Here is a 22,203-nt window from a genome sequence, read left to right on the forward strand (position 1 = left end):
TATGGTTGCTCGTGAACCAATAATGCTATTGACTGGACTTGATTTATTGACAATATCCTTTTCAATTAATATAATCTCACCTTGATGCTATTCAGATGAATGATCCACAGATTCACCTTGCATTCTATGGGTAGAATGCAAGGGATCTTCACCAGGCGGAATAGGCTACTCTATAAAAAGAATAACAATGTAGAGGTATCATCTCTGATGCATACATGACAACATTTAAGCAATTATATTTAATGATTTAATGTCTTAACAACATACCTGAACATGTTGTATGGGTTTAAGTAACCCTCGCAGTGCTTCCTCCGACCCCAGATCAGCATGGGATCTTTGAATTATTAACCCTACATTTAAGATGAACATTTCTGCAAACTACGGAGTAGAGAAATAATATTGTTAGATTAGCATATTGATTTATATCATTGGTTACTAAAAAGTATAAATAATGTATCAGTGACACACTCAATAAAGTAGTAAATAACAGTATGTTAAACATATATTGAACAACAATTCATAATTACGAAATGTTAACAAAGTCATTTGATTGGACAACAGGCAGTGCATGAGTGCTGATACAGAATATAACAGCACTGGGACTTTTAACTATTCGAGTATATCTCCGCTTTACAGGTGTTTCGAATAAGATCGTAAGGCCCCCAAAGTGACTGTTGATGGAAAAAGGCTTCTGGCAGCGCTGGAAGTTATATCGCGGCTGCATGGTGTGAGTTATCTCATTGGAAATACAACCCCCCGAAGTTACAGTGAAGATACCCACATCAAATCACAGCCATGGAGAGAGAGAGAGAGAGAGAGAGAGAGAGAGAGAGAGAGAGAGAGAGAGAGAGAGAGAGAGAGAGAGAGAGAGAGAGAGAGAGAGAGAGAGAGAGAGAGAGAGAGAGAGAGAGAGAGAGTTTTTGTAAGAAGTCCTTAAATACTCACCGTATCTAGGACTGTCATCACATGGAAAACACTATCTTCGAGGCACCGTGAACCGCTACTGCTGGCCTGCAGTCAGGACATAACTATTCAGTTATTCAGCACCACACATTCATCCAAAGCGACATACATTAAATTCAGATACATGTCATTACAGGGGAAACATCTCATTTGGCTATTTTCTAATTGAAGAGACTACAACTTCATACGGTATGAAGTAATCATACGTGTGAAAAAATCAATTAAACTCTGTTACGCGCAAAAGTTGGGCATTTGACAATGTTGATCAAACCCAGAGCCTTTCGGACATTAAGAGTCGAACACCACTAGCTACTTAGCTATCATTCACTCACATAATGAAGCCTTTGCATAACGCCCGCCGTCTTCATAAAGAAGACGGTTCTCGAGTGGTTCTCCACATCTAAGGATGAGAGGTGCTTCCTGGACAAGTTGCAGAAGGTCTCCACTGCGGTACGGAAGAAGCTAGGTGTCCAGGACCATAGTCCAACTGCATCAATCACACACACACAGCGTACATTGAACAGCTTTGGAAAACCCATTGTAGTGCATTTTAAATGATCGGTTCTTGGGGTCTATTACCGAGGACTTCCAGTCTGTCTTGGTGCAGAGAGAGGAAGGCATCAGCCACCCTCACGGAGAGCATTTCACCAAAGTTGTCTCTGACCAGCACTTGCAGCAGCTCCACCAGCAGGTAGTAAACCCTCAGGCCTTCCAACCCGACCGGCTGCCGACTCAACGAGGGCAGGAGACAGTCTCGGACGACGGTCTCCACCTATAGCATCGTTCAGGACAAAGTCATTTACAGCGTTGTCAGTGTTTGACTCTGAACACGGGATCATACGTTTTATTTAATAAAAGGCAGAGAGAGGCTGGTAATTTCACAATGTTGCTGTACCTCCAGTAGCACTTCAGTGTTTGTTGCTAGCTTGGCCAGAGCTTTGTTGACAAGAACCAAGTCCAAGCCAGAGCAGCTGGGTGAGGTCTGGTAGTGCTTGTCAGCGCTATTTTAATACATTTTGCAACAAAATAAAATTCCTATGTTGAATATCATCACCAACCTTGAAATCAATTTATGATAGAATGAATTAAAAATGTTTTAAAAAGGATTACCTTCTGTCAAGAAAGCTGGCGTTCAAGGAAGATGCAGATGAGAATATATCCTTGATCTGTCTGTAAAAAAATAAAAAACTTCAGTAAAGGGCATATTAAATATATTAATCTAAAGAATATTTATGTTCATATTTGATTACATACTGTGATTGATTGATTGATATGGAGCTTACCCTTTGATTTTCTGCCATGATTTCGATTGCTTACACTTTGAGAGCCAGAAGTCAATGGTGTCCATATCAAGAACTGTAATAATCCCAGGAAGAACCTTCTCAGGCTCCTGTAAGACATTCCAAAGATAACTAACGAAACATGTTGAATTTCTTGCATCGTAACAAAATAATACAGAATACAAAGACACCGACCTGACTGAGGGAACAGAGGGCAAAAGATTGGTTTCCTCCAGCAAATATTCGCTGAATACTCCGGTCATCTTTTTCATGCAAAACAAACCCAACAAACATCTATATCTATATCGATATAGATATATATATATATATATATATATATATATATATATATATATAGATAGATAGATAGATAGATAGATAGATAGATATAAACCCTCCCAGTAAGAAGGCAGGAGACTTTAAGCATTGAAAAAACGAAATGAAAGTGTTCTGTCTACTCTAACCGAGCTACACTATCACGAGCTACACTAGCTACACTATCACGTCACACATGGCTGCGCACATGTGTGACGTGATAGTGTAGCTCGGCTTGCTGTGTGCCGTGAGTGGTTGGGTCTTTGGGATTGTCAGTAGTAAGAGAAGTTAATAATAAGTAAATACACAAAGAGTGGTTTGGGCTGTCTAGCAGACAATATATTATAGGATGTGATTTTATTGATAACATTATTAAAATCGCTATTGATCAGCATATATGCAAGTATTTCCTGCTTCCTCAAGCTCCTTTACCCTCAACTTAACCCTGAACTGAGAGACTTCCTACCATGAGGCAGCAGAACAGGCAGAGGCACCGAACAGTCTGTGGTGAGCCTGTTTCCAAGCTGGCCTTCTTCTCCACGACCAAATGAATAGATCTTCTTTGTTGGGCCTACTAATGCCATGGTGTGGTTGCTGAAGAAAATAAAATAGTAAATGAAAGAAGATTAAAAGAAGCCAATGATTATTTGAATAATAAAAATTCGGTAATAACCTGCTGAAATGAATGTGAAGGAATTATAATTAAATATGCGGGTTGAATATCCCAACGTCCACAACCTCAGCCCTGGGTATCCTTGAGCTAGATGGCCCCCTCTACCTGCTCCTTAATGACTTAAGTCGCTGTAGGTCACTTTGGATTGAAGCGTCTCCTAGTGAACAGTAGTGAAAAAATGAAGACAGAGTACCTGCCACAGGAGACCTGGGTGACCGCTGCGCCCCAGAGTTCAGCCACCACACGAGGGGTCCGCTCATTCAGCAGAGAGTTGTGTCCCAGCTGCCCACAGCCACCGCTGCCGAAGGTCAACACCACGCCTCCCTAAAGGAACACACAAGGAAATCCACACTCAGCCTTTTTTATCTTTAAGGTTATATTTTTATTGAGTTCACTAAATGGGACTATGGAAATGAGATGTGAGTGAGATTACTAAAAAGTATTTTTTTTACGAGAATAAGATTTGAATATAGTAACCTTTGTCAGAACAGCAGTGTGTCTTTCACCACAAGAAATGGAAACGGTCTTCTTAAGGTTGAGAGAATCAACTGTCACTGGAGTATATCTGTCTGAAGACATGATTTGAAATACAATTTCATTCACACATTTAAAATATCCTCCAAGTTTAGTTCACATAATGTCCAGGATAACGGTGTGTGACCAGAGGAAGTCTATGGTTTTTGTCCTTTTATATTGAGTAATATCTTTATGATATTAATATTACAATTATGTAATGTCTCTGTATTGGGATAAAAGCAGAACCATTAAAGTGAGCAGATTATCACCTGATCGTATCTAAAGAAACAAGCAACTTATGGTCCTATCATCAGCCTTCTCATGACTAACAAACTTATTTAGTCAGAATCTCCCGACTAAAGAGAACATTCCCACAGGCCTTATACCTGTCGTGTCTCCAAGACCCAGTTGCCCGGCGTCATTCTGCCCCCAGCCGAACACGGTTCCAGAGACAGACAAGGCCAGAGTGTGGGCTCCCCCAGCGGTGACCTGGACTAGGGGTACCCCTGACAGGGCTGCCACTGGTGTAGGGGACGGGACGACAGAGGTCTCTGGGAGGGTGAGACCCAGTTGCCCCCGAGTGTTGCTTCCCCAAGACAATGCTTGTCCATCTGAAAGCAATATGTATAGGCAACAGTATAATGAAAAATAGTTGCATGTTGTATTCCTAACAATAGTAGGCTAAATCTAGTGAGCTGGTTAGCCTACCTTCAATTAAAACGATAGAATGTTGGTCTCCACATGCGACCTGAATGATCCTTTTTTTAAAGAAGTTTTGGAGCGATCTGAATCACAGTGAAACAAGCAAACACAAATGTTGAACATGTTTTACACCTTGCAAACAAACCCTTCCCATATTATCACAGCAATGACCAGATCCGTTTCTTGCTATATGCAGACTTTTCTATTGCAAGGGCCGTCAAATACACAAGGGGGGCCCCAAGCTTCCATTTCAGCCATTTTTTTTTATTAAGTTTGTTTTGTTAATAAAAATAACTTGTCTCCATTGGTAGTTGATTTAAAGCGTCTAAAGAACCTAAATGTTCAAAAACAAATAAAAATTTAATATATCTTTTTTGATGTAGAGGAGTCCCAGTTTTTCCCATTGGTCATCATTTTGTGAGGTTTTAAATTGCTGGGGTCAACTTGAGATGCTTGGTTGGAATTTGAGAGAAAAAAGATGTTAAGAATCTTTTCCTCTTTAAGGATTCGACCCCAGCGACATTTTGGCTACTGTCTATGCCGAGATGTAAATAACCTAGGGCTGCTCGATGATGGGAAAAATCATAATCATGTTTATTTTGGTCAATATTGAAATCACGATTATTTGAGTTTGAAAACAGTTGTATTTAATCAGCATCTCTCCGAAAAAATGTTTTGTAGCTGGGAACTTTGAAATTTCGCCTTAAAAAAATACACAAAATGGTCAAAAAGAAAATGTTCCTACTAAAATGATATTAAAATATGTATCCAGCTGTTCTTCCCGTTCAGAGAAAACAAGCAACTGTATGCATTCATAACCTTTTCAGTTTTTATACGTACATATGAACATGATTTGCCTAATTTTTACTACTTTTTTTACTATTCCCAACTAATTTACTCACTGAAACAGACAAAGTAAAGCCTACACATTTCACTTTTACTTTACTGTCTGAATGTTGTAAAAGAATAATAATAATAATAATAATAATAATAATAATAATAATAATAATAATAATAATAATAATAATAATAATAATAATAATAATAATAATAGTAATAATAATAATAAATAAATAAATAAAAAACTTGATTATCGTAATTTCGTGATCGTTTGACGCTAAAATCAAAAATTGCGATCAAAATTAGATTAATCGCCAAACCCTAAAATAAGCCATGATTTTTCTTCAACTCAACCCCTCTCACGGTGTAGGTGCGTCACGTAATTTGGCAGTTGGCGAGCCATTGACATCCATCCTATTTCAAACAAGTGTTTAGAACACAAAAGGCAGAGTGTGACATTTGAGCCAGGGGGGGCAGAAAAAAAATAATCATTGTAACAGCTGAGACCTGGCCTACCACTTGGGGAACACAGCCCGAGCACATATGGACAAAACAAGCATGCTAAATAAACATATGTTTATTTTTACAGCTGATTTTAAATTACATTTTTAACAATTTAACAATTTGAAAAATGTAAAGCCAATCACGGCACGGCAGTCTTGACTAAACTATAATGTAAAAGTGAACAATCAGTTGCCACCCAAATACCCAATACCATTTAGGCAATCTTTATTGCAGCGTTGCACGGCAAGATGTTTAGACTGATGCAGCAGTCATTTTCGTTTTTTGTGTCCTGCTTATGCTTTCACAATGTTCTGGTTTTTTTTTTAATGCAAATACCTGTTTCAGCCACCATGGGGTGCTCTCCCTGCCCCCGCAAACTCTGCCTATGTTAGCACGTCTCATAGCTGATTCATTTTTCGAATCAGCTTTGAGACGTAAGCAACACAAGCCCACAAACCAACAAATCCAAAAAAACAAGATTGTGTTTTTACACGCCACTTCGCATGCTCCCAGACTTAGAAACTGAGAGGCATGCAGCTAGAATCCTGAGTGAAGGAATTCTTTAAATAAAATTGACCCCTCTCAAGAAACCTCTCATCCCTCGTCTCCCTCCTCGGCCCGCCCTTCCCCTCCAACATGACCAAGGTTATAATTTTTTTCCATTTGAGCTACACTGGAGTGACACAAATGATGATAGCCCTTGAAATTAAGAATGAAAATGTTTTGGGATGTGTATACATCTTCACTAAATAGTATCTGTGGAAATTGTAGGCTAAAAGTGTGCAAATGCTCAACATAGGAAGTTATTACAGGCCTCATTTTATTCAGTCAGACTTAAAACATGCATAATAATATTAGCCTATAGAGTTTGGTGCACATCCTCGTCCTTGCTGGTTTGGAGGTTGTTACCCTAGTGTGTGTGTGTGTGTGTGTGTGTGTGTGTGTGTGTGTGTGTGTGTGTGTGTGTGTGTGTGTGTGTGTGTGTGTGTGTGTGTGTGTGTGTGTGTGTGTGTGTGTGTGTGTGAATTGCCTTTTTAGCCTTTGTTTTCAAATAATGCTATGAGTAGACTTGGTAATAATAATACTAACAATAATCATGATGGACCGCCATGGCCAAAAATACCATGGCCATGTTTTGGTCCCAGTCCAGCCCTGGCCAGGACATTTTGCATAGAGTCCCCAAAAAGCTAGACACGCTCCTGGCAATGACTATGCGACGACGAAGACTTCACCTTGGATCGGCGGATTCACTGAGTTCCACACGGAAGACAGAGCCATCCCGGGACAGCAGGAGAAGACTAGAATCTCCAGAACTTGAAGCTACGGCGTGTTTGCACTTGATGCTCTCTAGAAAAGAAAAAAATAGTCAGGAGCAGGGAAATGGACCAGGAAAATATTGGGTGCCATTTGTATACCTTTACGCCCCCCCCCTAACCCCCCACATTTAGATATAAGATAGATAGATTCAAATTGCAAAAGAAGTGAAGCACGTTTTTGAGAAGCAAACGTTTACAAACGGCCCCTCATAGGAAAATGTATTGTATCCATAATTGTATCCAGATAGAGTAGCCTACTTGGACCTAAATGTACTCACTGGTTTTACCGAATCTCAAATTTCCATCTTGGTTCCTTTGCCGCCGAAGAAAATATGAAATTCCATCACTTTTGGTAAACGTTACCGTTGATTTAGTGGCAGAGAAACTTGTTATTATTGGTTTGCACGTTGGTACGAACTGAATGCCATTCTCTGATTCTCTGATTTCCGACAATACATTTGTTTTCGCTAAATTAATTTCTCCCCATGAAAACATTATGTCTTTCTAGATGTGTCCACCATGACAGCGAACCAACCTCATATGCAATATCCCAGCTCACCCTACCTAATAGCCAAGCTCAACTCAATGCATCCCTGCCGGAATCGAAACAGAAACTTAGTGCTGAATACTTTTCAGGAATTGAAACCGCAAGAATGACGGCGCCCCCGCACGTTGCGCTTAAATAATTCCATAACGCTAATTAAAACATCTAACTTCATTTAAATTGTGTAAAAACTAAATGAATAACTAAATGTAATAAATTAACGAATTTAAAGATCACCACAAGAACGATGTCGTTGTGAAAAAAATACTGTGTGTGTGTGTGTGTGTGTGTGTGTGTGTGTGTGTGTGTGTGTGTGTGTGTGTGTGTGTGTGTGTGTGCCATATGGCAGCAGGCTAAAGATTCATCTTTATCTTGCTGCTCTTCTGTAGGCTTATCTCTTTCGCTCTCAAAGTATATGATCACCTCCTTAATTGCCATGTCTTTCGTTCCGTTGCAGTTGCGTTACATAATGGTCACTTCTCCTTATCGGTAACGGTCGTAATTAACTGCTAAAATCGACATTGATTTCATGAAACGGAATATCCTACTCCTTTCGATGATTGCTAAAAATAATAAGGAAGGGGAGAGGCATATAACCCCGCATTGAGAGGTCCTGTTCCTGAAGGTGGGATCAAGTGTTCATAGACAGGGCCGGCCCTGTACACCTGGGGGCCCTAAGCAGGATCATTTTTGGGCCCTGCTTTGCGGTTGATAAAGTCGTTTTGCCAGAGAAAACAAGCAACTGTGCTGTATGTATTCATAACCCTTTCAGTTTTTATCCGTACCTCTTTGAACATGACTTGCCGCAATGATTTTACCACTTATTAAATTTACTCACTGAAACAGTCAAAGTAAATCCTACACATTTCTACTTTTACTCTACTGTCTGAATGTTGTAAATGTAGAAAATGTTCTGAACATTTTCTGTTTGTTGTCCATGCATCACACATTGTTTAATTGCAACGTAGTATAGTAGAGCTATAAGTGGGTGAAAAAACTGCTAAGTGCTAACTGCTGCAGGGTGGCCAGGTCAGTCAGAATCACTTCATTTTAGGTTGTCATGATCCGACCTCTATACAGTCTATGGGACAGACCGACGCAGCCAAATTCTTAATTCCACCTTTGTTTTATTAAACCAATATGAGCTTTATGTTGATAACGTTTCCTCGCTTGTTAAGTAAATTGCTTTGTGAATTAAAAAAATAATAATAATATATATATATATACAGCGCTCTTGGGGGCACCCTGGCGGTCGGAGACCCTAAGTGGACGCCTAATTCGCGTATAGGGAGGGCCGGCTCTGTTCATAGATAAACATTTAAATTAAACCAAATCATTCAGTCTAGTTTTGAGTTGTCCTGACTCCTCAGAAGCGGTCCCTGAGGCTGTTTTTCTTAAGGGGAAATAAGGAAACCCAATTCAATCCCTCCAAGGTCCTGGTAAACATGAGTTGTTGTTAAAAATCCCTGAATATAACAACTGAACAAGATAATAAGTGGTAGCTCCGTAGTAACAACACTCACACGAGTGATGCTTAATTTGAATTGAGTCATTTTATTTTGCCAGGTATATTTGCACATAGTGAAAAGTTAAAATGTATTTATTGGGAGAAGCATGTGATGTAAAATGTTATTTGTTCACAAATATCGTTAATTCCCCATAAATTCCTTTCTAGGATGTCAGCATTTGACCAATGAAGGTCAAGATACGAGTTGTATATAAAGTCACTTAAATTGTTTATCTAATTGTATCCAAGTTGATATATATGTATTATCGATTTAAATATACATCTTCATCTTGTATTCAATTAAAATATTTATTCTGGTAGTAATACAAGAAGCAAAAAAAATCCCAACTAAATTAATGTAATTTGCGTAGGCTATATACATAAATTGTGGGGGGACGTGCGGCGTCTGGCCTGCAGAGGGAGTATGGGCATGTTGGGAGCACACCGGATCTGATTGGTGGATTGGGTCTGATTGCGGGCACCTGCTCGCAATCAGACCAATCAGGGAGTGTGTATGTGCCCGCTTTATCTTGTAGCGAGGAGGATCGACTGAGCCACATGGACGATCGCTGCAAGAGATCCCCAGAAACGCTCCCTTTGTCCGCCTTGGCCGATTTACGATTTATGATTTGTTGAACTGCCCATAGTCAAAATAAACGACTTGCTTGTGCTGAAAAGCAACCCTGGTGTCCATGCGCTCTGTGGATTTGCTACATAGGCCTATATATAGTCTATATAGACTGTTCTTAATGCAGGCCATGATGATTCCTTTATAACTTTATTAATTCGCAGTTTGTGGTTTCCCCTCAAGAGAAGGTTTAGCTTCACGGCTGTTGGCTCCCGTCATCAATCTTATATTATGTAGCACAGATGAGGCAGACTACAGGCACAGTGTACAGTGTAGATATGAAGCAGGTTGCAGGGTTAGCTTTGTTTACACAATCATTCAATCTGCACTTTTTGGGTCGTGAATAACTATATTTAATTGAGTAACATCTATTGCACCTTTGAGGAAGATTTAGAATATGAAAATAAAAGTTACAAAATTATCTAAATTGCTGAAACATGGCGCTATTAATTACCTATAAATTAAATAAATACATAAAACTAAATTGTGTACAATTAAGAAATTGTATGACTGTAAGCTTTATTCTCTTCTGGGAAAAAAAAGCCAATTAGCTTTAGGCAAAAAAATCTTAATGGCTTGTTGAATCTGAGTTCTCATTTGCTCCCTTGCCTTGAATACTGTCTATCTCTTAATGATAGGATCATTGTTGTTGGTTGATAGCCTAGCACATATCTACCAGCTTCTCCAGTGCAATTAACACATGGCCAGCTTTCGACTTTGTCCCATTTTCAACAGACATTGTTTGGTCCAACAGCCAAAAGTGATATTTAAATGATTGGAATAAAAATCAAGAAAAGTGGCAGCAAATTTGTCCAGTGATATGATGTCCATATCACTGGATGTCGCAGTCTCGATTAGGTTAAACTATTTCACTGTAATCCAAAAGTATCACAACACTCGACTGCATGAAGGAGTTTCTGACGAAGCGTTTGGATGTTGCTGTAGTTTGGGAGATTCAAAGTCCAACAGCAGGTCACAGCCTCTGGATAGTACAGCTCAGGCTCTTGGTAACACGACAAGTTGATCTTTATCATGATTGTTGAACTGCGAAGTTTGGGATTTCTGTCCGTTCCAGATATGAATACTTTAGGAGGGGAAAAGGACGTTTCACATGTTAATGTCTATTGGTTGTTTTATACGGTATACGGTTTTAAGCAATACAACATGCAATAATAACCAATCAAATAGCAATAATAATGTATACAAGTTATTATATGTTATGTTGAGTTCTATTTACTTAGGAAGTCCTTCTTTTGCTCCACGGAGAACTCCGCGAAGACGATCCAAAAGTTTTTGATAACTTCATCGTTGGATGTGCAGCCTTGATATTTTGCATGCTGTAAAAAAGAAAAATGCAAAAACATTTGTCTTACATGCAAACATGTATATAGAGATATTTCTGCATCAATATCGATATATTTATTTATATTTAGCTAGATAGATATTAGAGCCAGACCGATACTGGATTTTGGGGCAGAGTGAGATTCCTAAATAGGAGAGCCAAAAATCGGTTGACGCCGTTTCCGTGCGCGAAGGAGGGGTAACCCCGATCTGCTAGAACCTTTCGGGGCCCTCCTGGTTCCTTTGTGGTTGGGAAACTTATCGGGGTTCGGGGGGTTGGGGTTGGTCGTTGTTGGAGTGTTGTTTTGTTGTCATGATGTGTACATTGTTGTTGCCACCGTTAATGTGAGAGTTATGTTAATTTGTTAGGTGCGCTGTGTTTCGTGAAAGACTATGGGTGTTAATAAAGGCAGTCCGTAGTCGTGCGGTGTATGGGGCGCTGAACTGCATCGAACTGCTAAACCCTTGATCCCGTCTCTTCCTTCCTGTGCTGCTCGCCACTATATATATATAGATATATATATCTATATATATATGCGCAAAGGTTTTGAGCAATGCTGGAAGTTAAAATGGGGCTGTGTGGTGGCGGCTGTGTGGTGGCGCCGGTGAGAGCGCTCTTATGGAAACAGGACCCACTTAAGTTCCAATTAAGACACATTGCTATGATCATACTACTCAGAAGTGTGCAAATCTTCAGTGAAATTGCACCACAACACTGGCTCACTCACTCAAGAGCATGCGAAGAAATGCACTATTGTGGACGACGAAATGCCAGAATAAATCAATAATTATAATAATCTAGTATATTGCGCAACTAGCAGCCTGTTATTATTGGTAGTGAGATATTTTTGTTAGGAGGAGGAGGAGCGCCTGCTCCTATACATTAGTCAGGCTCTAATAGATAAATCCTGAGGCGTCTGGTGTATTTGAAGGGTTAGGGATGGATGTCTGACCTGTCTCAGATCATCCCAGTTGAAGACCTCCTCTCCCTTGAGGAGCGTTATGAGTTGATCAGGGAGGAACATTCTCCACTCAGGTGAAGGGCAGCCTCTAGAGAAGCCTCTCTCGAACTCCCTGAACTGATGCTCCACCGAGCGGCTGAACACCATGTCCACTTGGAGGTCCACATATTTCTGCCTGGGTTAGAGACAGGGTTGGGTTGAATGCATGCTGTGCATGCATACATACACACACAGGTACACTTGCAAATATAAACATGTATACGAATGTCTACATTGACACCCTCCACACACACACACACACACACACACACACACACCTGTTGTCTTTGGTCACTTGAATGAACTCTCCATTAGGTAGAAGATCCAAATCTTCTGCATCCTACAGAAGTAAAGTTGGTGTGACATTAATAATAATAATAATAATAATAATAATACATTTTATTTATAATGCACTTTATATTCAAGAATCTCAAAGTGCTTCAGAGAAAAAAATACCAAAAAACTATTAAAAAGGGGGGGAACCTCAAAGAAAGTTTAGTTAAATGCTCTTTTAAAGAGATGGGTTTTGAGGTTCCGTTTAAAAAGAGCTGTAGTCTGTGGAGCCCTCAGGTGGTCAGGGAGGGCGTTCCATAGTCTAGGGGCAGCAGCAGAAAAGGCCCGATCACCCATGGTGCACAGCTTCGTATGTCGGGTTTGGAGGGTGTGAGTGGATCCTGAACGGAGTGTACGTGAGTTTGTCGGGGGGGTGAGGAGTTCCTGAAGGTAGAGGGGGGCAAGTCCGTGAAGGCACTGGTGGGTGAGGAGGGAGACCTTGTACTCAATTCTGAGTGAGACAGGGAGCCAGTGCAGTGATTTCAGGATGGGGGTGATGTGGTCATGCTTGCGCACCCTCATCAGGACCCTGGCAGCACTGTTTTGAATGTATTGGAGCCTCTGGATGCTCTTGCCAGGGATCCCAATGAGGAGTGCATTGCAGTAGTCCAACCTGGAGGAGACAAAGGCATGGACGAGCTTCTCTGCATCAGCCAGGGTGAGTGATTGGCGGAGTTTGGCGATGTTCCTGAGGTGGTATAAAGCTGTCTTACAGAGGTGTTTGATGTGGGTGTCAAAATTAAGTTGTGGGTCCATTTTAACACCGAGGTTGGTGACGGATGTGGAAAGGGGGATGTTTTTGCCAGAGAAGGTGATATTGGTGATGGTGGGGGAGCGGAGCTGATGTGGCGTGCCAATAAGGATGGCTTCCGTTTTATGGCTGTTAAGTTGTAGGAAGTTGAGCTTCATCCACGCCTCTATCTCCTCCAGGCAGGTGGTCAGTGTGGATGTTGGCAGAGGGGCAGAAGAAGTGGGGGTTGTCCTGATGTAGAGCTGTGTATCATCAGCATAACAGTGGTAAGACAAGCCATGCCTGCTAATGACACTACCCAGGGGGAGCATGTACAGTGAGAACAGTGTGGGGCCCAACACCGAGCCCTGGGGGACACCGCAGGTGACGTTGTTGGTGTGTGATTTTGCTTTGCCCAGGGCAACGTGCTCAGTTCTGTCAGTGAGGTACGAGGTGAACCAGTTCTTTACATTTCCTGATAGTCCAATGGTGTATTGCAGGCGGTGAAGGAGAATATTGTGGTCAACCGTATCAAAAGCAGCTGTTAAGTCCAGGAGGATGAGGAGAGATGGGGAGCCGGTGTCTGCTGCCATCAGGAGGTCATTTGTGACCCTGACCAAGGCTGTTTCTGTACTGTGGCCATAGCGGAAACCAGACTGGAATTTTTCAAACAAGTGATGTTGCATGAGGTGATCCTGGAGTTGTGCTGCAACTGTTTTTTCCAGAACTTTTGACAGAAATGGGAGATTTGAGATGGGCCTGTAGTTGGAGAGGACTTCTGGATCAAGGGTAGGTTTTTTTAATGTTGGTCTGATGACAGCAGTTTTTAATGCAGATGGGATATGGCCGGCCAGGAGGGAGTGGTTAATGATATTGGTGATGAGTGGAGAGACAGCAGAGATGTTGGCCTTCAGCAGAGCTGTAGGGAAGGGGTCTAGTGCACAGGTGGATGGCTTCATTTTCCTGATGACGTCCTCCACCTCTTCCTTTGTGATGCTGGAGAAGGAGCAGAGGGTCTGGACAGAGTCAATCGGTGGGTCAGCAGTTTGAAGGGGCAGGGCAGTAGTGATGGAGAGGTGTGAGCGGATGTTATTCACTTTTTGTTTAAAAAAGTTGATGTGCATGTTGCACCTCTCCGTGGTGACATCAGATTGGGATGGTAAAGGGGGTTTGAGAAGGTGATGAACAGTTGAAAAGAGCTGTTTGGAGTTACCAGGGCTATTGTTGATTATTGCGGAATAGAACCTGGACCGTGCATTATTCAGGGCTTCAGCATATGCCCTCCCGTGTTCCCTGTATGCCTGTTTGTGAACGGTCAGACCAGAGGCCTTGAGTCGCCGCTCAAGGACACGCCCAGCAGCCTTCATTGTACGTAGTTCACTGGTGTACCAGGGTGCGGAGCGCGAGAAGGAGACTGACCTCGATGTTAAGGGGGCGTGGAGATCCAGGAGACTGGACCTAACATTAGAGTGAGGTCTCCCTTTAAAAGTGCTTTTAAACAGTGTTCATTGGCTCTTACCCCTCCGAAATCCAACTGTAGGTCCTCAACAGCGTCCTCTTCATAGTCCAGCAGATTCTTTAAACTCCTGTTGGTACGACAGTGGGATGACACTTAAAGCCAAGTCAACATTAGGATGAAACAATGTTAAATAAAATGGATAGTTTAATATAGTAGTACAGTAGTAGTATAATGAAGTGGTAGTATAGCATACTATTACATAGCATAGCAAAGCATATGTAATAGTTTAGTAACGTGTAGCAAAGCATAGCATCTAATAGTATAGCATAGCAAAGGACATGTATAGCATATCATAGCATGTAATGTAATGTAATGTATAGCGTAGTTTAGAAGTACTGTGCAACAGTTGGCGACAGCTCCATGAGGTCGTCCAGGGTTGGCTTCAAGCCCAGGAGCTTCTTGAAGAGAGCCAAGGGGAAGGGGATGTTCATCAGGCACTGGTTATACAGAGCCATGCCACAGAGCGTGCCCAGTAGGAAGAACTCATCAGTCAGCTGGGCGACCTGGAGGGGGCAGTATAGAAGCAGTATATAATAATGATGGGTGGATGACTGATGCATGATGAGTGGACGGATGGAAGGAAGCGTGGATTGACCCCTCTTCGTGAAGATCCACGTAGGGATTTTAGACGGGACTTGGGTCTGTCCAGAGCGCCCTGCATTTAAACTTCCACGTTATGTTCACGTGTACTCAAGAGGACAGTGTAGCGTTTCCGAACCCAAATCAACATAAACCCTCTACCAAGTGCGGAAACAATAGACAGCATGGAAACCTGGTCGATTTGTTAACGCCTTCCATGCAACAATTTGCTAAACCCTGGGAGGACTGCACGTCTTCAAATAGCCCATCGGCCCTAAAAAGGGGCAGTCTATGGGGGACGGTCTCTGTATAGCGGCGCAGCCCTTTGCTGATCTTCACTTACGAGCTTGACGGAAGCTTGTGTATGAGCTTTAACGATACCAAAACATGTATTCCACACTCTAATTGTGATAAAATAACATAAAATGCCACTTGTTTATGCTTACATTCTTGCTGAACCAGGCCACTCCGTCATCATTCTTTTCTAGTATTTGTAGTTCTGCCTTCTGAAGTTCTTTTGCAAGGAGGTGAAAGAACTCCATTATGACACCTCCAAAATGCATATCATATTCCTCATTAAACTTCACCTGTAAACATAAGAGGTTTTGCAGGGAAAATAACTTGAGTTAAATCTTAAAATTTAAATATTGTGAATTCATCTGATACCTGGATTATAAACACTAGAGAATCGTGTAAAGTGCGGTAAATCCATTGAATAAACAATAAAAAAAACTGCACTATGCCACAATCATCAAATGTAATTGAAAAAAGAACAAGTTGAAATGTACTAACACATTTCGATTTAACCAAGTGTTAGTTAGGTAGAACCAAATTGCTAATTGTTATTTCTTGGGATATGCTTTGCTGACCCACCGCAAGTCTTAATCTTGGGTCATGGGAAGACGTCCTCAGCGATTGAAAAGTGTCCTGCTGCACCGTGGCCCGGTTGATGGTGAATTCAATGTATCCTGGCTGTAACTGCAGTAGTAGAGGGACAGACAGGTAGAAGTATCGTCAAGTAAAGTATAGCCTAGCATATAGCATAGCATAGCATAGTATATCAACTAAGTGCATGGCATGGCATTGTATGGTATTGTATTGCATCGCATAGCTTAGCATAATGTATGTAGCTTTATTAAACTTTTATTGTCGGTGTGGCTTTTAAGGACCGCAGAAATTAACAGTTTTGTGGTAGCTCATGAAAACATCCTTTTTAATAAATATAATCTCACCGTGGCAATATTCAGATGATACTTCCACAGCTTCAGCTTGCATTCTACGGGTAGAATGCAAGGGTACTTCACCAGAGGCAACAGGATACTCTATACATAGAATAACAATATAGAGTTATTATCTCAGAAGCATAGGGAACCATATTTCAGCAAACCTAATTCACATGAGTTAGTGTCTAAACAGCATACCAAATAATAATCTCGCTTGATCAGTGTCCTTTGTTCTTCATCATTAAGTTCAGGAAGGAACCATGGATAATACTGCTGGATTGAGTTACAACTGAGAAACAGTTGTTCAAACTAAGGAGTAGAGAAAAAAATAGTTAGACATAAACAACCAGTAGTTATATAATATTATTATTATTATATGAATATTATTATTATATTGATTTCTAAAATAAATGACCACAGATTTGTATTGTACTTAAGGTGGCTATCATGTGCCACAAATATCATTAGTCATTTATATGTTGAACATATGATAGAGAGAAATTAGGAAATTTCTGAAAAGAGGTCCTTTATGATTGTTTTGTTAAATACTCACCATCTCGATGGTATTTGTGACTGTCGTCACATGGAAAACACTTTCTGCAAGGCGCCATGAACCGCTACTGCTGGCCTGCAGTCAGGACATTAATTTTCAGTTATTCAGCATCACACTTTCACACAAAATGACTTGAAGTCATTTCATATACATGTCAACAGGGGAAACATCCCATTTGGCTATTTGTTAATGAAGGAGAGCACTGCTCCATACGCACATTTTGAAAAAGATTCAGCAGAATACTTCTGCATTTCACATTGTTGATGGAACCCAGAACCTCTTGGACCATAGGCGTAGAACATCACTAGCTACTACTCAGTCCGGCCCTAATCCTTTATCACACATCTCTATTACACTAAGCATCCACAACCTGCCAGTAAACACTCACAGAATGAAGCCTTTGCAAAACCCCAGCTGTCTTCATAAAGAAGTCGGCTTGCTCTCTGTAATCCACATCTAAGGATGAAAGGAGCTTCCTGGATGCTTTACAGAAGGTCTCCACTGCAGATCGGAAGAAGTCAGGTGTCCAGGACCATAGTCTAACTGCATCAATCACACACACACACAGCATACAATGAACAGCTTGGGAAAACACATTGCATTGCATTTTAAATGATCGGTTCTTTGGGTAAATTACCGAGGACATCCAGTCTGTCTTGGTGCAGAGAGAGGAAGGCATCAGCCACCCTCACGGAGAGCATTTCACCAAAGTTGTCTCTGACCAGCACCTGCAGCAGCTCCACGAGCAGGTAGTAAACCCTCAGGCCTTCAAACCCGACCGGCTGCCCAGTCAACGAGGGCAGGAGACAGTCTCGGACGACGGTCTCCACCTATAGCATCGTTCAGGACAAAGTCATTTACAGCGTTGTCAGTGTTTGACAATGAACACGGGATGATACTTTTTATTTAATTAAATAAAGGTGAAGAGAGAGGCTAGTATTTTCATTAGATGTTGTTGTACCTTCTGTAGCACTTTAGCTTTTGTCGCTAGCTTTGCCAAAGCTGTGCTGAGAAGAACCAAGTCCAAACCAGAGGACCTGGGTGAAGTCCGGTAGTGCTTGTCAACACTATTTTGATTTTGATGTCGTAGGGTGAATAGCACCATTATTATTGAATGAGCAACTTGAACTGATAATACATTAACTTAAAATATAGTAAATTGCGTTACCTTCTGTCTAGAAAGCTGGCATTCAAGGAAGACGTGGATGAGAATATATCCTCGATCTGTCTAGAAATAGATCAAATTGATATACTAAATTAAATATACTATACTAAACCAGTTTACATTTAATGTTCTAATTAAACATAAATTACATACTGTGATTGATTGATTCAGAACTTACTTTCTAATTTTACACCATGATTTTGCATTCTGACACTTCGAGAGCCAGAAGTCGATGGTTTCCATATCAAGAACTGTAATAATCCCAGGATGAGCCTTCTCAGGCTCCTGTAAGACATCCCCAAGATAACTAACCAAGCATGTTGAATGTGTTGCATCCAAACTAATTAATGCAAAATACAAAGACTCCTACCTGACTGAGAGAACGAAGAGCAACAGATTGGTTTCCTCCAGCAAATATTTGCTGAATACTCCGGTCATCTTTTTCATGGAAAAAAATGACCAACACACACACACATATATATATATATATATATATATATATATATATATATATATATATATAAATAATTTCAGGATTGAAAAAAAATAAATAAGTGTGTTCTGTCCACTACTTTAGATCGGCTGGCTTTGTGCCATGAGTGGTTGGTTCTTTGGGAGCGTCGTTAGTAAGAGAAGTTAAGAATAAGTTGTAGGTTAATTGAATAGCATTTTGTTTTTTACTTTACATTATAAGATGTGATTTTATTGATAACATTATTGATATCACTTTTGATCAGCATATATGTAGATTATATATACAGATATAGATGTGTCCAGGTTATTTTAAGATACGAGATAGTTTAAATGTTTCACAGTGTGACTTTAACTGCAGAACCAAGGTAACAAAACATGAAAAATGCTTCCTGAAGCCCAACACACACCGGCGCCGGCTAGACGAGCGCAGCGCCAACCCACTAGGCTTCACGGCAGTGTTCTATTCCCTGAGTGACTTCCTACCATGAGGCAGCAGAACAGGCAGAGGCACCGAACAGTCTGTGGTGAGCCTGTTTCCAAGCTGGCCTTCTTCTCCACGACCAAATGAATAGATCTTCTTTGTTGGGCCTACTAATGCCATGGTGTGGTTGCTGCAGAAAATAAAATTGTCAATATAAGAAGATTAAAGAAGCTAGTGATTATTTTGAACCTTTCTATATTGATCTGCTGAATTTAATGGGAAGGGATTATAATAAATACATTGGTGATGTGTAAGCAAATCATCAGAAATCAGATCAGATCAGAAATATGAGTCAATAAAAAAAAGGTGTTCAATTCCTGCATAGATTCGCTTGAATAGTAGATTAAAAGAAGCCAGTCATTATTTGAATACTAACAATTCGGTAATAACCTGCTGAATGGATTGTGCAGGGATTATAATTAAATATGCACATCGCCCATCAAAAATATTATTTCATAAAACCAATAGGTATAGATTCAGTAGAATAGTACACTGGCTGTCGTCTTTGTTTGCTAGGCAAGAGGAACTGGGTTCGATCCCCAACGTCCACAACCTCAGCCCTGGGTATCCTTGAGCTAGATGACCACCCTCTACCTGCTCCTTATGACTTAAGTCGCTGTAGGTCACTTTGGATTGAAGCGTCTCCTAGTGAACAGTAGTGAAAAGATGAAGACAGAGTACCTGCCACAGGAGACCTGGGTGACCGCTGCGCCCCAGAGTTCAGCCACCACACGAGGGGTCAGCTCATTCAGCAGAGAGTTGTGTCCCAGCTGCCCACAGCCACCGCTGCCAAAGGTCAACACCACACCTCCCTAAAGGAACACACAAGGAAATCAAATATTTTTTTACTGAGTTCACAAAATGGGACTATGGAAATTAGCTGTGATTCGGACTCTTAATTGGTTTTTTTACACATGGCTTAATGCAATCATTAAGGACGAGAAGAATATTTGAATATACCAACCTTTGTCAGAACAGCAGTGTGTCTTTCACCACAAGAAATGGAAATGGTCTTCTTAAGGTTGAGACACTCAACTGTCACTGGAGTAGATCTGTCTGAAGACATGATTTGAAATCCAATTTCATTCACACATTTAAAAGATTCTCCAAGTTTAGTTCACATAATCTCCAGGATAACAGTTTATGACCAGATGAAGTCGACGGTATTTGTCCTTTTATAGTGAGAAATATATAACATTAAGATATAAACTCTGTTATAGGCTGTATTGGGATTAAAGGCAAACCAGTGTGTTACCAAGTGAGCAGATCATCACTTGATCGGCTCTAAGGAAACAAGCAACTCAACAAAGCAACGTCCTATCATCAGCCTTCTCATGACTAATGAGTTTATTTAGTCAGAATCTCCCGACTAAAGAGAACATTCCTACAGGCCTTATACCTGTCGTGTCTCCAAGACCCAGTTGCCCGGCGTCATTCTGCCCCCAGCCGAATACGGTTCCAGAGACAGACAAGGCCAGAGTGTGGGCTCCCCCAGCGGTGACCTGGACTAGGGGTACCCCTGACAGGGCTGCCACTGGTGTAGGGGACGGTACGACAGAGGTCTCTGGAAGGGTGAGACCAAGTTGCCCCCGAGCGTTGCTGCCCCAAGACAATGCTTGTCCATCTGAAAGCAATATGTATAGGCCACATTATAATGACAAATGGTTTTGGTTGTATTCTTAACTAAACTTGGTTAAATCTATCGTGCTGGTCAGACCTATAGCCTACCTTCAGTTAAAACTATGGAATGTTGGTCTCCACATGCGACCTGAATTATCCTTTTTTTAATGTTTTGGAGCGATCTGAATCACAGTGAAACAAGGAAACACATGTGTTGATTATCTTTAAAACGTATTAGACAAACCTTTCCAATTGTGTCACAGCAATGACAATACGATGACGAAGACATCACCTTGGAATGGCGGATGCACCGAGTTCCACATAGACGACAGAGCCATCCCGGGACAGCAGGAGAAGAATAGAGTCTCCTGAACTTGAAGCTACAACGTGTTTGCACTTGACGCTCTCTAGAAAAAAGTAATATAGTGAGGAGCATGGACATCATGTCCAGGAAAACAGTTGTGTTGTTTATTCGAATATTTGTAAAGTCTAAGTTGTTGTTTTTGGACGGATTATCAAATGCAATAGGCCTATTTCTCATAATGCTGGTCGGTTATTTTTTACTTATAACCAGATAGACTAGGCCTACTTGGTGCAAAAGCTACTCACTGGTTTCACTGAATGTCACAATTCCATCTTGGTCCCTTTGCCGCCGAAGAAAGTATGAAGTTCCATCACTTTTGGAAAACGCCACCGTTGAATTAGTTGCAGAGAAACTCGTTATTATTGGTTTGGTCGTTGGTACGAACTGAATTCCATTCTCCGAGGCTCCGTTTTCTGCCAAATCATTTGGCTTCGCTAAGTTAATTTCTCCCCATAAAAACATTATTGCTTTCTAGATGTGTCCATCGGCTACCTCAAATGCAATAGCCCAGCTCAACTCAAAATAGACAAGCTCAATTAAATGCATCCCAGCCAGAATCGAAACTGAAACTGAATATTATCTTTTTTCTGAATTGAAACTCTAAACCCTAACAAAGAATGACGACACACCCGCATGCTGCCCTTACAAAGCTCCATCAACGCAAATTAAAGAATGTAACTTCAATTCAATTGTATAAAAATACAATTTGTGTTTGCGATATAATTTGTATGTTTGTGTTGCTTTCGATGAATGGCTCAACAATAATAAGAGAGGGAAAGGCTTATATCCCGTTAGGATGGACTGTTCCTGAAATTGGGATTATAGATAAACAAATAAATTAAACCATAACATACAGTGCTGCTTTGAGTTTAATGACTAGGCCTACTTGGAACGGGTCCCTGATGCTGCTTTTATTAAGGGGAATTGAAGAATTGAATCCCTTCAAGCAGGGGCGTTTCTAGGTTCCTGAAATACCTGGGGTTTAGGGCAAATTTCAATTTCAGAAGGCTTTAATTAAATTTACAAAATACG

General features: G+C 40.9%; 1 protein-coding gene across 5 annotated transcripts in view; it reads right to left on the minus strand.

The window, feature by feature from the left end:
• Positions 1-21,752, minus strand: part of LOC130379411 (probable E3 ubiquitin-protein ligase HERC3) — a 47,441-nt gene extending 25,689 nt beyond the window's left edge. The window contains exons 1-24 of one of the 5 annotated variants that reach the window (XM_056586220.1): positions 21,417-21,752; positions 21,100-21,214; positions 20,916-20,989; positions 20,587-20,811; positions 20,152-20,243; positions 19,869-19,999; positions 19,190-19,317; positions 18,603-18,670; positions 18,411-18,517; positions 18,236-18,295; positions 18,029-18,104; positions 17,705-17,897; positions 17,456-17,610; positions 17,068-17,142; positions 16,713-16,823; positions 16,524-16,613; positions 16,165-16,269; positions 15,738-15,878; positions 15,049-15,215; positions 14,713-14,779; positions 12,409-12,470; positions 12,083-12,266; positions 11,026-11,125; positions 9,960-10,872 (exon numbers count right to left, since the gene is read on the minus strand). In XM_056586220.1, the coding sequence (XP_056442195.1) occupies positions 10,658-10,872; positions 11,026-11,125; positions 12,083-12,266; positions 12,409-12,470; positions 14,713-14,779; positions 15,049-15,215; positions 15,738-15,878; positions 16,165-16,269; positions 16,524-16,613; positions 16,713-16,823; positions 17,068-17,142; positions 17,456-17,610; positions 17,705-17,897; positions 18,029-18,104; positions 18,236-18,295; positions 18,411-18,517; positions 18,603-18,670; positions 19,190-19,317; positions 19,869-19,999; positions 20,152-20,243; positions 20,587-20,811; positions 20,916-20,989; positions 21,100-21,214; positions 21,417-21,633 (2,958 nt within the window). In that variant the 5' untranslated portion in view covers positions 21,634-21,752 and the 3' untranslated portion in view covers positions 9,960-10,657. Of the gene's footprint in view, positions 1-80; positions 171-267; positions 379-945; positions 1,012-1,295; positions 1,451-1,542; positions 1,736-1,858; positions 1,965-2,073; positions 2,134-2,246; positions 2,354-2,438; positions 2,507-3,024; positions 3,153-3,424; positions 3,556-3,708; positions 3,801-4,133; positions 4,359-4,455; positions 4,533-7,025; positions 7,141-7,387; positions 7,795-9,959; positions 10,873-11,025; positions 11,126-12,082; positions 12,267-12,408; positions 12,471-14,712; positions 14,780-15,048; positions 15,216-15,737; positions 15,879-16,164; positions 16,270-16,523; positions 16,614-16,712; positions 16,824-17,067; positions 17,143-17,455; positions 17,611-17,704; positions 17,898-18,028; positions 18,135-18,235; positions 18,296-18,410; positions 18,518-18,602; positions 18,671-19,189; positions 19,318-19,868; positions 20,000-20,151; positions 20,244-20,586; positions 20,812-20,915; positions 20,990-21,099; positions 21,215-21,416 lie in introns of those variants that run through there. The other 4 variants (XM_056586216.1, XR_008895116.1, XM_056586218.1 and 1 more) reach the window with 4 other exon arrangements.
• Between the last annotated feature and the right edge of the window lie 451 nt (positions 21,753-22,203).

Source organism: Gadus chalcogrammus, chromosome 3, assembly GCF_026213295.1.
Source record: "Gadus chalcogrammus isolate NIFS_2021 chromosome 3, NIFS_Gcha_1.0, whole genome shotgun sequence".
Lineage (NCBI taxonomy): Eukaryota > Metazoa > Chordata > Actinopteri > Gadiformes > Gadidae > Gadus > Gadus chalcogrammus.